Raw genomic sequence first — 13168 nt, forward strand, 5'->3', positions numbered from 1 at the left:
GTATACTGGCTCCCCTGCTCACACATCCTGTTTCCAGCTTTCTAGCAGCATGGCCTCTCCACTGGTGGGCCAGAAATGTCAGGAGCACCCCCTAAGCCACCAGACTAATTCCCTATTGTCAGTCTGTTGCTACTATGTTTGGGATATCTTGCTGAAAGCCAAGAAATTGTAGATAAAAAAAAATCTTTATTTCCTTACCAGTCATCATTAGCTGTAGTGACACACACTAAGCATAATCTGTTTTTATGGACTGCTGCATGCTTTTTGATTGATGTCATAATGGAGCACACGGTTCCTTCACTAAAGCGGTAACCATCACGGGCCCTTTGTCTGAACACTGAAAGCTTAATGGAAGCTTCTTCCATGAGTTACAGGCATGAGAACTTCAGTCCTTTCAAGGCCGGATCTGCAGTTTCTAGCAGTGGTTCTCACCACATATAACTGCTTATATTCAATATCAGCCTTGTATTCTATCCTGCTGAAATCTGTATAGCTCCGTTCTCTCAGCTATTTGGTACGACTTGACATCACTTCAATTTGATATCCATGTCTTACTTCATATTCTATGTAATATAGCCATTTAAACTGGCAGTGAGAAAACTGTAAGAGAGCCCCTATTTCATCAGTATGCACCTTCCTCAGTGAAGAAGGAAAAGAAAATAGGAGTGTTGACCACAGACTGCCTGATAAAAGAAACCAGCCATGGCTTCAGACTAATGAAATGCTACAGAAACGGGGGCAAAGGATTCTGGGAGGCATCTGAGGAAGAGCTGCTAATGAGAGACTGATGCAAGGCTATGGTTTGGAAGAAGCTGGAAGCCCTTCCAAAAGTACAACTTAGCCTGATCTTAAATTAGTCATCTTCTCTTAAATAAACAGATCAGAAAACACAGCGCAAACTAACAGCCCCAACAATTCCAATCGAGTGACCAATAGAGCAAAGAGGAGACGACTGTGAAGAGATCCATCATTTTATTAGTTTCTTTTTTAAATGGCCTAGACAGAAGCAAATTTAAAAACACTATTTTTAAAGGGAGTAAAATATCAAGAGGCTGAAAATAAAACCACAAAGGAGGTGTCACAGGGCTCGCAAAACATGAAGCAGTCAGTAAAAAAACAGCTCTACTGCTTAAGCTCTCAGCAAAGCTGTACCATCCCTGTCAATCGAACAGCATTTGATACAGCCTCTAAACTCTGCAGCACAAACTCCTTTCATCGCTCTGTCTTACAGTAGCACTGGATAAGAAAAACACAACAATTTAAAAAAGCAACACTTGAAAGATAAAACATTACAAATATGATATTGCTAGAGAGGCACTAGTAAAATGGTTTTTATTTGACTAGCGAGTGCCATGCTAAACATCAGGATTCACATCTCAGCATAATTCCTTTTACAATTATTATTCAACCCCTTAGATCTGGGTGAAAATAAACCTAGTGAAACTAGTTCCCTGGTGCTGTCTGGCTGTGAGCTCAGTCTGCAATGCTGGGGCTTGGACTGGGGCAGAGAGCAGTGACAGTATATTCAAGGAATTCTCTTGGCGAGTCAGTGCTTGGATCCTTGGAAGGGTTTTGTTACACTGACAATGAGCAAATGCATGCCTGAGCCAAGCAAGTCACAACTGGGCGCTTCAAGTTACACCTGACCTTGAAGTGCTGAGAACCAATGGCATCCGGTGAAATGCTATGAAAGCACCTCAGAACATCAGGTCACTTTTAAGGTGTTTACCCCGAGGTCCCCGTGGCCTCCCTGCGTGCACAAGTTGTGTCTGTCTAGGGAGGATGGAGGCAGGTGAAAATGGGAGAGCAACACGGACAGACTGGTCCTTCCAAAGAGAAGACTAAATTCTCTGATCTTTAAAACAAAGAGGTTGGAAACCCAGGACCTTTACGTAAGTTTCACCAGAGAAGGGTCAATTCCTTTCCAGAGCCTTCGCCTCCCACTCCCACTCTTTTCCCCATGAATCTGCAAAGTCTCCCATTTGCACTCTCAGACACAACTACAGCATCTTGGGCTGTCTGCTCCTGGGCTCCTGGTTGTGCTGGGAAACCATCTTAAACACAACTTGGCCAAAATACATGGTTGGGCCTGAGTTGCATGGCTGAGTCACAGTAAGTTATGGCTACATACCCAGGCAAGAAGTTGTGCTAGAGGCCTGTTAGGAGGGCACAGGATAGAAGGAAAGAGACATACAGTTGTTCTGAAAAAGACCCACCAGTGCATGACTGTCACCAGCAATGGGGTCACTACCTCACTATGCCAGTTTTATAAGCCAAGTCATGTTCAACTAACTGCCTGTTCACGCACCCCTGCATCTAGAGCCTCTCACAGCATTCACAGCCTTGTCATGACTCTCTCCCCTCTTTACAACGTTAAGGAGGGAGGCCTCACTGGACACAGAGTGCTCCAATCCTCCAAGAGCATGGACCTAGATTTCTTCAGGCTCAGCTCCCCAGCTTGCTGTAAAGAATAGGCCGAACACTCTCAGGGGGAGGAGGTAGCTATTGAGCCAGGAGGCAGAGGCAGAGCAGCAGCTAGCCTGGGTCACCCTGAAGAGGAATTTCGTTTTGCAAACTTTCTTATTCAACATATACACTCTCTCTCTCTCTCTCACATACACACACAAGCACATACACACACACATACACCCACCATGGCCCTGTCCCTTTTTGGCATACACAGTTTTAAGTCCCACATCAGTGGGCAAGATGCCTGAGATGAGCTGTTCCAAGCCCCCCAGCCCCTGCATGACCAACTCTGCAGGGGAGGGAGAGATGCAGTTTGGTCTTTTGTTTTGCTATGGAGTCTCTTATTAAAATCTGTCTTTTTAAAAGCTGCCATGGCAGAAAAAGGGTTAATCAAACATGTCCTCGAACACACGCCGCCCCATGGCTATATACACCTCTTTCTCCTCTGGGGTCATCTGGGCCACCAGCTCAGGGCGTTGGCTCACTTGAATGTATGAGTACGGACGTCCTGCCACCATAAGCGTGGGGTCCTCCGTCACCTCCTCAAACTCCTCATCATCCTCTTCATCCTCCAGCCCATACATTGTTGTGGCAACTGGCTGGCGGGGCGGGGTCTCCTCTTCTGATTCGCTTGTCTCACTCTCAGAGTCGCTGGCATTGGCACTCAAGATGGCAGCACCGCCTCCCACTGCGGCAGCTGAAGCAGAGGGGGTTTTCTTTTCATGGATGAGCAGGGCACGCATCACCTCCTCATTATCGTCCAGAGCTGCTCGGCTATCCTCACGCTCCTGGAATGTGTCCAGATCCCGACCACCTGCAAAAAACCAGGAAACAATGGTTGGCTTTCAGTGCTATCACACTAACAACAGAGGGGCTGGGACAGACAGACATCTGACCCCAGGTGACAGAGCTTCAGGAAAGCTCAATGGAAAGTTACTCATGGGCTCTGAAACTTGGCTTCCAAATGCCAGGCCCATGTGCCTCAATAGCTTAGCGCCAGTGCTAGCTGCCCCAAGAGGAAGATCCAATGGAAGTGTTGTCGGCCTGAGGAACATGATCTCAATGCATAAATGGTTGCTATTGCACATCGTCCAACAGGTAATTGCCAGACCACTTCTCCAATCCCATCCTTGAACTGGTAGCAGCAGTGCTTCAAAGGAAGTGCAATGGCTGGAAATGCAAAGGATTCTAGGATGCACCCAAGTCCCAAGACACCATATAGAAACCCATGAACAAGGGGAATGGAGAATAGGGCAGGCAGAGCTGCTCTTTTAGAGAAGGGAGGTTCAGGGCTGAGCACTACAATTACTATAATATTCTGGCAGCCTAAATTTATGGCTCCCTAGACTTTAGGATCACCTGGTAGAAAAAAGTAAGGACAGTTTTAATGTTAAAACAAACAAATATAAACATATGTACACACAAACATGGCTCTTTTGGCCTTTTATTACTAGTTATTTGCTATGAATAACCATAGTGCATCCAAGCATTGGCCCATGCTGCATGCTCCAAAAAAAGAAAACAAAAATGACAGTAGCTCCCACAGAGCTCACAATCTGACTATCAGGCAGAAGAGTCCAGACAAACATGGACAGACAGAGTTACTAGGAAACAACGAGGCAATATTTGTCAGTATGAAAAGCAGCAGCACTACTATGCATTAAGGGAAAGTTGTCACAGGAACTCAGTGTTATTCAATGGCATCCATCCTCCAGGGCACATGGAATTAGGTAGCTCCTTTAAGGCATATGTCACCAAGTGTGCAAAGACTGTATCAAAGGACCACTATTTTCCAAGCTGACATCCTCTGTAAGGGTTGGGCTTATGTCTTGCTTCCTAGCTCTACCTCACTTGAACTGCAGGATTGCAGCACCCCAACTGAGAGATGTGTGGCCTGTATCTCAGCTAAGCAAGCTTTGCTGTTCAGTAGCTGAAAGGATTTGACACTGTTTGGATAAGCAGGATGTCTACAGTTCAAGGACTCAAATACAAAATTCCATTAAAATGAAGGCTTTGCTACAGAAAAGCTCCAAAAAACCACCTCTTATCAGATTCCTATGTTGGTTGAGAGCTGGAGTCCACCCAACACAAATAAACCCCCAGGTGGTCTGGGAAAAAACCCAGAATTTTCTTTTTAAAGGATTTTTAAGAACCTTATGTGAAATGAAGGGACAAAAACTAGGACAAATTCCCCCCACCAAATTTATCCTCTAACACCAAGAGACTCTGAATATGAATGATCACTTGAGCTGAGCCAACTGGATTCTACCATCAAACACAGGCCTCTTGCCCTCCTCCTCAGACAAGCCCTTGATGACCTTTAGACTAATTCTACCTACTGAGGTTCTACCTCCAGGCCTCACACTAACACTCAACAGCCTCCAAAACTGATTAAAAACCAAATCATGAATTACGCTTTGTCCAACCTCTTAGGAGAAAACAGCACTTACCATTGGGTCGTCTGTTTTGGGTTTTTTTGTATGTGGTAAAGAGGAGGGAGTGCAAATTTGTGAAAGGAAATCATTGAGGAAAAACTAAGCTACATGAGGTCTTGGTCACTTCTCTTTTGTGGGACTGAATTCAGATCTGAGCTTCAGCAAAAATCCTGTCTTCTCCGCTCATATCTCAGTCCTTATTTGACTGTTCTCTGTTTGTGGAATAGTGGTGTCAGAAAAGGGTCTGCTGAGAGAAGATGCAAGCCTCAGGAAACTAGGGTCAGCCCCATCGAGAGTTCTGAGCATCCAAGCCACTTCTGGAAGGAACTATTTAGCAGGGAGCCAGTAGAGACCAGCACACTAGAAGACAAACATGGTGTATGGTCTTACTGCAGTGTAAGATGGCATAAAACAAACAAGGCTGAAGATCTAAATACATACAATATGTGTGTGTGGATTTCAGTAGAGTCTGGGAGTTTCCCAAGCAGTTGGAAGTGGAAGAAGGTATTTTTTGCAGCCATACCTTTTTGAGCAATGTCACTGTCACTGAAGGCTACCAGTTGGTGTTCTATGTTCTTTGTGTGGTGTTGATCAGCTTTGTTACAATAGATGACTCAGGTGTTGTGTACTCATGTTTGCCAGTCAGGGAAGATGGGAAGGGCCTGGACTGTTGTTAGCACTTCCACGACTTGGCAAAGAGGCCATAGTCTTGGAAGGAAAGTATTTTGTTTACAGCTCTGTGTTCAGCTGCTTGTTCCTGGAGTTGCAGAGGTTACTCAAAGGTTTCTGTGTGACTGCTCTCCAAGCCCAGCTTTACCAAATGGTTTACAACCCGGAAGGGTACTGTGAAACGTGATGTTGCTGCTTGTATCATTCAGAAGTGAGCTCCCCTTTGTTTCCTAAACGGTAGTGGTGTAAGTTTGTAAAAATTCTCTGTGCTAGACGGTACCAGCTAATGTTTTCTGCCAATGAGGTCCAAAATTTCTTCCCTCCTGCCTTTTTCTGCTTCATGTCATTGTCACCCAAGAACCATGGAGATCTGCGTGGGTTGTGTGGTGGGTGAAGGTGCCATGGTGCCAGACTGCTGGTAATAGCAGTCAGGGGCGTAGCTGCAGATCAGGAAGAACAGGCAGTGATACCTACTGTCTGTAAGAGGTGAGCATAGTAACATACCAGACAGTAAAACTGAGGGCATCTTAGCAGTGCTATCAGATAATGAGATGGAAACACTACCTGCATCTGTGGCACTTCCGACTTCCAGCACACCTTGGTCTAAACAGAGTTCTTCTGGGTCAACCCTTGTACCTCTCATGAAAGAAATACAGGGACTGCAGGAAGCAGTGGATGCTCTTCACTGCAAGCACTGAAGCACAATGTTAAGTGCAAGACAGCTTGAGAGATCGACCTTTTGGACGAGATCTAAACCAAAGCCCTGACCACTTGTGGAAAGGTCCCAGTGTCTCCCACATCAGAACTGCAGTGTTAAGTCTGGTACACCCTGGCCAAATTCCAACAGGAAAAATTAAAGATACTGTTTCCACAAATTCCCCTTACAGCCTTCTCTAGATATGAAGAGACATCATTTATGCAAGCCAGTTATTCAGTGGCCACATCTACATGAGATGCTTAAGCCTCTGTTCCACAGCCAGACTTAATACAAAACTGACAAGACTCAAAGGAACCCAGCAGGGCTGTGCAAAGCTTTGGTAGCCAATCTGATCTGGAGGAGATTCAGCCCGATTTGGTGGCTGAATTTCTGAATCCAAATCAAATCAGGAGACCAATTAAAAGGTCCAAATCAAATTGGAAGCCTCCAAATTGATTTGGAAAAGATTTGGTGCCAATTCAGAGATTTGGCCATAGACTAAACAAGCAGCAGTCCTCATCATGCTGGACACGGCTGCCTCCAGCTGGTAAGTCTGTTGTGGTGGGGGGAGAGGGGAGGGACAGGGCATAGGGAGGGCAGATCAACACCACCAGTGAGGGAGGGATTGGGGCTGGGACAAGCTGCCTAGCCAGGGTGGGGAGGCGCAGGACTCAGGGAGAGGGGCTCCCACCACTATGCGCCACTGGTCTGGGAGGGGATGGGAGCGGGCATATGCCCCCGGATCTGTGTAGGGCAGGCTGGGCTGGGCTGTGCTCCGAGAAGCTAGCCCCAGCCCAGAGTGCAGCCCTGACCCACAAAGTGCAGTGGAGCAAGGGCTATGGCGGGGCTGCAGCCTCCCTAAAATTCCCCATAGCCCCTGCTGCTGGTCCCCCGCTGATCTGAGTGCACACACCTGCCCCCATGCCCTGCTGCTGCTTGCCCAGCCAGGGCAAACCCACAGCTTGTCCAGGAGGCATGGGGAGGCTGGACAAGTGGTGGGAGGGCATAGCCCCCGCTCCCAGTGCCTTCTGTCACCTGTCCATAGTACAGTCCCCTCACTGTGGGGCGTTGCTCTCCCTCCCACACACACCCCTTCCCTCAGCCCACCACAACAGACTTACCAGCTGGAGACAGCTGTGTTCAGCATGGTAAGGACTGCTGCCTGTTTAGTCCATGGCTGAATTTCTGAATTGGCACCAAATCTTTAGATCTGAATCAGCCGAATTGAATCAGGACAGCGATTCGAATCTCTGAATCGAATCCCTGTCCCTCCAAAATTGGCTGAATCCGAATCCTAATTGAATACTTGCCACTTCATACAGGCCTAGAACCCAGGACTTTTCTTTCACAATCTTCTCAATAACCATTCCTATAGAGGGAGATATCTGGTAGTAAATCAGGGAACATTACTGCACAGTAGTGTCACCAAACAACTTTTAGGTCATACTGACTGTGCAGTAGCTCGTTACAACTGCTCAGCAGCATCGCATCATGCTTTATGCCATGCAACACTACTGCGCAGTAGTAATGAGCTACCGTGCAATCAGCATCTCATGTAGATGTGGCCAGCGATACCATTAAGCTAGTAAACAGGTGCTGAATTCCAACACCAGACAGGCTGTATTTCAGTGGTGGTCAAGATGCATCTATACATGGGTTTTATACCAGCTCATCACAATGTGACCTCAGGTTCTGATTTAAAAGCATGCACATGTCAAAAAACATCTAACAGTCACATTATGCAAGAGTTTGGGAAGGGAGCAAATAGCACTAAATTCTTCAACACAGTACAGGGAGAGAGACTATCCCTACCACCAGTGCTCAATCTACAGGCTGTGCTTGGATCCAGTGATAGTAAAGGCTCTGCAGAAATGCAATGCCATTAATTAATGACTGGGCAATATTTTGACTTCTTCCTGTTTTACTTCTCCATCTTGTTTGGAGTTCCATCCTTTTCCCCGACTGTCTGCAGGAAAGGAGTGGTTTCAGCTTCCTTGTTAATGAAATCCAAGGAATACAAGAAAGACCTGACAGCAAGCACTTGGTTCCACTCTGCCATCTTGTCTTCTTAAGACATCACCAGTTTTATTCTCACACATCTCAGATGAGAACCTCCTATTTAATTGGAACGGTCTTCTTAAAGTAACAGCACATGTAGACCATGGTATGTTTTTATGTCTCTTCTTAAATTAGACTGTAAAGTTGTCAGAGCAGAGAGCTCTTATTTTGTGTTTGTACGATGCCCAGCACCGCAGTGTCAAAGTCTTGACTTTGGTCTCTGGACTTTATTGTAGTAATACAAATAAGAATAAAAAGCGAACAAATAAACACACATGACCGGTGATGGCTGACAGCAGCAAAAGGAGGAAGCAGCAATGATCTGGTGCCCGATTCTCCTAATGTACTCACCAGAGCCATTTCTACTGTGGCACTGTCATCCATGTCTAATGGATATCTTGAAAACTCAGAAAAAACAAGTGACTGCAGAAGAAGAGAAAGGACCTGGCCAGCAGTATTGGTGTGCTTGGGCTCAACACATGCTACTCATGTCTCACTTTAGCAGTGCCCAGTGGCTTTCCAGATGAAGCTGGGTCTCTCTCACCCAGAAGCAAACAGTTCTTAAGTAGACAACACATTTGTCACGGTCATTGACATTTTAGTAGCATAACCTCACAGCTATGGGCAGCCAGGTTTTCCTGACAGACTTTGGCACTGGGCCTGCTCACTTACAATTGCTTTACCCCACCCAGAAAGAGCATGACAACACAACAGATATTTGGGGGGACACAATCGCTCTCTGCACCTGGAAATTGGGTGGCCTTTCTTCCATTTTCATTCCCTTACCATCTTTGATCTCATCGGGGTCATAAGCCCCCTGCACCGTGCTCTCCCGTAGCCAAATGGGTCTCTCCCTGGCCGGCTTCCCTTCATTTGCTAGCCGACTAAGGTCCTCCTGGTCCTCCATGCTGATGACAACATTCTGGGTGTACAAGTCCTCGTACGACGGCCCTTTTGTAGCCCATGCTTCTCGATGGTGTCCGCCAGCAAGGCTAGCTGCCCCTGCAGCAGCAGCACGTTCCTTGCTGTGTAAAATACAAAGGGAAAAAAGGGAAAAGGAAACAAACACCATTCAGTGTAAGCCCATTCCCAGCCAGAAGTATAACAGAGGATTCCCACTGGAGATTGCCAAAAGAAGTCTGGGGGTTTAGGCACATGCCTTCTATTAAAGTTAATGATCTTTAATGACCTGTCTTGAGCATCTCAACTCCCATTTCTTAAATGTGATGCCAGAATTTCTAAGATAAGCATGAGATTTGGGAATGTGGGAAAAGCGGGGGGGGGCTGAAAACCATTTGCTTTTATGAGAACTCAGAAAGCATCTACATGCAGCTTGTTTCCCGCTCTGTTGTGCAAACATGCAAACCGCAGACTTGCAGTTGGAAAGTCCTTAGCTTCGCAACTATGCTAGTTTGAAATGCGATTGCGCTAATGGAATTTTCCCAATACCTTGTAATCACGTATATAAGCAATGGAGAATAGGCACTCGGGGTCGGCTTTGATCTGAGTCTCATGACTCCAGGCCGACCTGCTTGCAAGCAATAAAGGCTTTATCTCCATGGCTTGTGGTGTGACTCACTTCTGGGGACCAAATTGGAACTTAGCCTCCAGGAGCTCGAACGGCCCCTTGTGCAACAGGAACACAGGCATCAAAGCAGCCTTTCAGGACTGACAAAAACTCTGCACATAATTCCCTCAACTACATACAACTGATTTCTGGGAGAAATATTAGAAAGCAAGGAAGCCATTAAGCATGGTGTCTGAGAGAGTACAGGTAAGAATTATGGGTCATCCTAGTTTCATATTCAAATACTCTGAAACAAAAGTCATAATTATGCAAACATGGCTCCTGAGTAGCAGCTAGCTAGCTGGCAAATTCTTTACTGGCTGTTCAGCAACAGTCCTGTATTCAATAAGTCACAGTGCTGAGGTCTAACCAAGCAGGCTAACAGGATAGGGGTCTCAGATGCTCAGATCTGAGGATCTGGAGTACGCATGGGGCTCAAAAAGGACCTTATTAATTCTCCTGGAACACAGAAAGCCAGACTAGATGGCCATGGCCAGGGCCCTTGACATGGGTCTGAGGGGAGGGGAAGATTACAGCTGCAGGTCAGGAACAGGATGATACAATGGAGCAAAGACTACTGTCCTGGCACTGGAATAGGGTCAGAGTGGAGGGTTTATTGGGAAGAACTGGGAAAAGACTCATAAGGGGCTACTGAATGTAGCATCAGCTTCTATTCTGAATGGAAATTTAGCCAAGTCCAACTCAGGCAGAAGCCTATCTGGTCCAAGAAACTGCAGTGCCAGGGACTGATGATTAAAAGACAGAGCTGAATGCCCTCTGTACAGTGCTGGAAACAAGTCCACAATACAACTATACAGTCTCCTGGTCTTCTACAGGTATGGACCAGGAAATGCAAGAGGGGTCCTGGAATCTCTCAAGTGTATATTAACAACTTTTACAGCAGCAGGGCACTGGCTGCCGGTGTCTCCCTGTTTTATTTGTGGCAGGTTATGGCACTGTCGTGTGTCAAAGCTAACTGTGGTTTTGCTAAGACAATGGCTTTGCATCGGATGGTTTGGATAGGGATGATTCTGCCTCAGATACGGGGTTGGACTAAATGACCTCTGGAGGTCCCTTCCAGCCTGACTTCCCTATGATACTATGAGAGTCAACAGAATGGAAATGCTGTTGGCCTCCACTTGAGGGATGCCTAAGCTACAAAAACAGCTACCCAACACCACACACAGACCTCTAAAGGAGGAGACTCAATGAAAAATTAATATTTTTGACCTCAGCAGATCTCCTGCAGACATTTCAAACACCTTGTTGCAAATTATTTCAAAATCTAGTGATAGGCATCTCCATATGGGCACCCACCTTTGGTCCAGGACATGATCAATCATGGATCCTAACTTTGCCTGTGTTTCACAGCCAGGCTTAATACAAAAACTGACAAAGACTCAGAGGAACACAGTACAGTACTTTTCTTCCACAATCTTCTCAATAACCATTCCTAAAGAGGGAGGATCTGATATCTGGTGGTAATGGGGGAATGATGTGCATCGAGTGATTCTTCATAACTAGCACTCAGCTGAATTCAACAGGATTTTGATACTTACATGTTGATTTGGAAAAATGCACACAAGTCTGTCTGTCACCTTTCTATTTCCTTAGCTAGAAAATACTTACGTATTTAGACCTCTTGCAGGATCAAGGACCATGCAGCATTTCAACAGCCAGTTGATAACACCACAACGCACAATATTGTTGTGTGTTTTTGTACACATACATACATTTACTGTTTGTTTTTCTTCTATGGGCAGCCTGACCAGGAAAACTTTCTAACATACTTGAATTTCTGGGCAAAAGAAAGACTTTTATGCATATACATTGCTTATGCAACCCATGGAACCACACAGAGACCTTTTTCAATCTGTGTTATTTATTTCAAATGTTCATACCTTTCAGGATTCAAAGAAAAGCATGTGTTCTGTGAAAAGCACCATTCTCCTTCCCACACAATAAATATTGGTAACTATAGCACTACCCTGAAAATTTTATGTAATCCACTTTCCCCACAAAGTACACAATGCAAAAAAGTCTTCCTTTGCAGGGCTGCAGTAGTGACATCTAAATGTTCGGCTGTCATGGAAGGCTGTGTCACACCTCTCTATACAGTTCCCATCTATCAATTCAAAACCTACTTTCTTCCTGTTAAGTGCTATAGAGTTGTGATATATTTGCCCAGTGGTATCAAGAACAATTTCAAGAAGCATTAACTCTTAAATAAAAGACCCCACCACTGTGGAGCACATGATCACATCTACTGCACTGTGACTGATCTACAGAGAATAGAGCAAGTGATTTTAGCTCCAATATGCTCCAAGGTAAGCATAAAAGAAAGGGTTTGCATCTACTGTCTGGTCACTGTTAAGCTCAAGGGAAGTAAACCTGGCTCCACTGACCTCCTTGTTCATACAACAGCATCATCAGGGATGCTGTTAGCTACAAGGTACAGCCCCTTGAAACTGCAGGACTGGGAAATTACCAGCTTCTGGAAAAAAGAAGTATTCTTATGCAGCATCTCTCCCGTGGAGGAGCAGATTAAACATCAGACTGACAAAACCCAACATGCAAGCTCATGGACTTGTAGCAGCACAAGGCAGAGAGCAGCACCCTTCAGCAGCCTGTCAGCACCACAGGGTCAGTTGGTCCCCTAGCTTCAGGAAGGGATGTGCTAAATTTTGCCTGACTGCAACAGATCTGAGGAACCACTCGTCAGCTGGGAATGGCTGGGACTTAAGCAGCTCTATGGTACAGGGCTGGCTGTCCTGGCTCTGCTGTTGTATCAGGAAAACCTCCACATTAATCATTAAGATTAAGGATACATACACACAAGGGAGGCTGCTCTGTCGCACTGAATCCAGTGCACTGGAGCAGACTTGATTAATCAAGGAATCAAGTCTGCTGAAGCATGGAAATTACTGCACTCCAGCAGTGTCCAGCATCACGTGCATCAGCACCCCGCGCTAAGAAACGGCGGTGGGGTGCTTTGACCAAAGTTTGCCAAATGTGCTTTATTTCAAAGTGGGCTGCCACCATTTTTCAGTGCAGGGACAGTGATACACGATGCTGGAGTCTCCTGGAACACAGTAATTACAACACGTCGAAGCAGCCTCCCTGCACGTGTATAGAGCCCATTTGCAGTAGAAGCCATGAGCCAACAGGAGAAGACACCGGGGGAGACAAAGAGAGACCAAGGGGGCGGTATTAAGAACCAGTCGGGCAAGGTGGTCAGTAAGGCACAGAGGCAGGCTGTTATGGTTTTTGTCA

The 13168-nt window shown here is 46.0% G+C and overlaps 1 protein-coding gene across 2 annotated transcripts in view; it reads right to left on the reverse strand.

The window, feature by feature from the left end:
- Positions 1–955: 955 nt before the first annotated feature.
- GTF2E1 (general transcription factor IIE subunit 1) overlaps positions 956–13168 on the reverse strand; it is a 99523-nt gene continuing 87310 nt past the window's right edge. For both annotated transcript variants that reach the window (XM_019548706.1, XM_019548705.1), the window contains exons 4-5: positions 9115–9353; positions 956–3283 (exon numbers count right to left, since the gene is read on the reverse strand). In XM_019548706.1, coding sequence (XP_019404251.1) covers positions 2856–3283; positions 9115–9353 — 667 coding nt within the window. In that variant the 3' untranslated portion in view covers positions 956–2855. The remainder of the gene's footprint in view (positions 3284–9114; positions 9354–13168) is intronic.

This window comes from Crocodylus porosus, unplaced genomic scaffold (assembly GCF_001723895.1).
Source record: "Crocodylus porosus isolate Cpor-Errol unplaced genomic scaffold, CroPor_comp1, whole genome shotgun sequence".
In the NCBI taxonomy this organism is placed as follows: Eukaryota; Metazoa; Chordata; order Crocodylia; family Crocodylidae; genus Crocodylus; species Crocodylus porosus.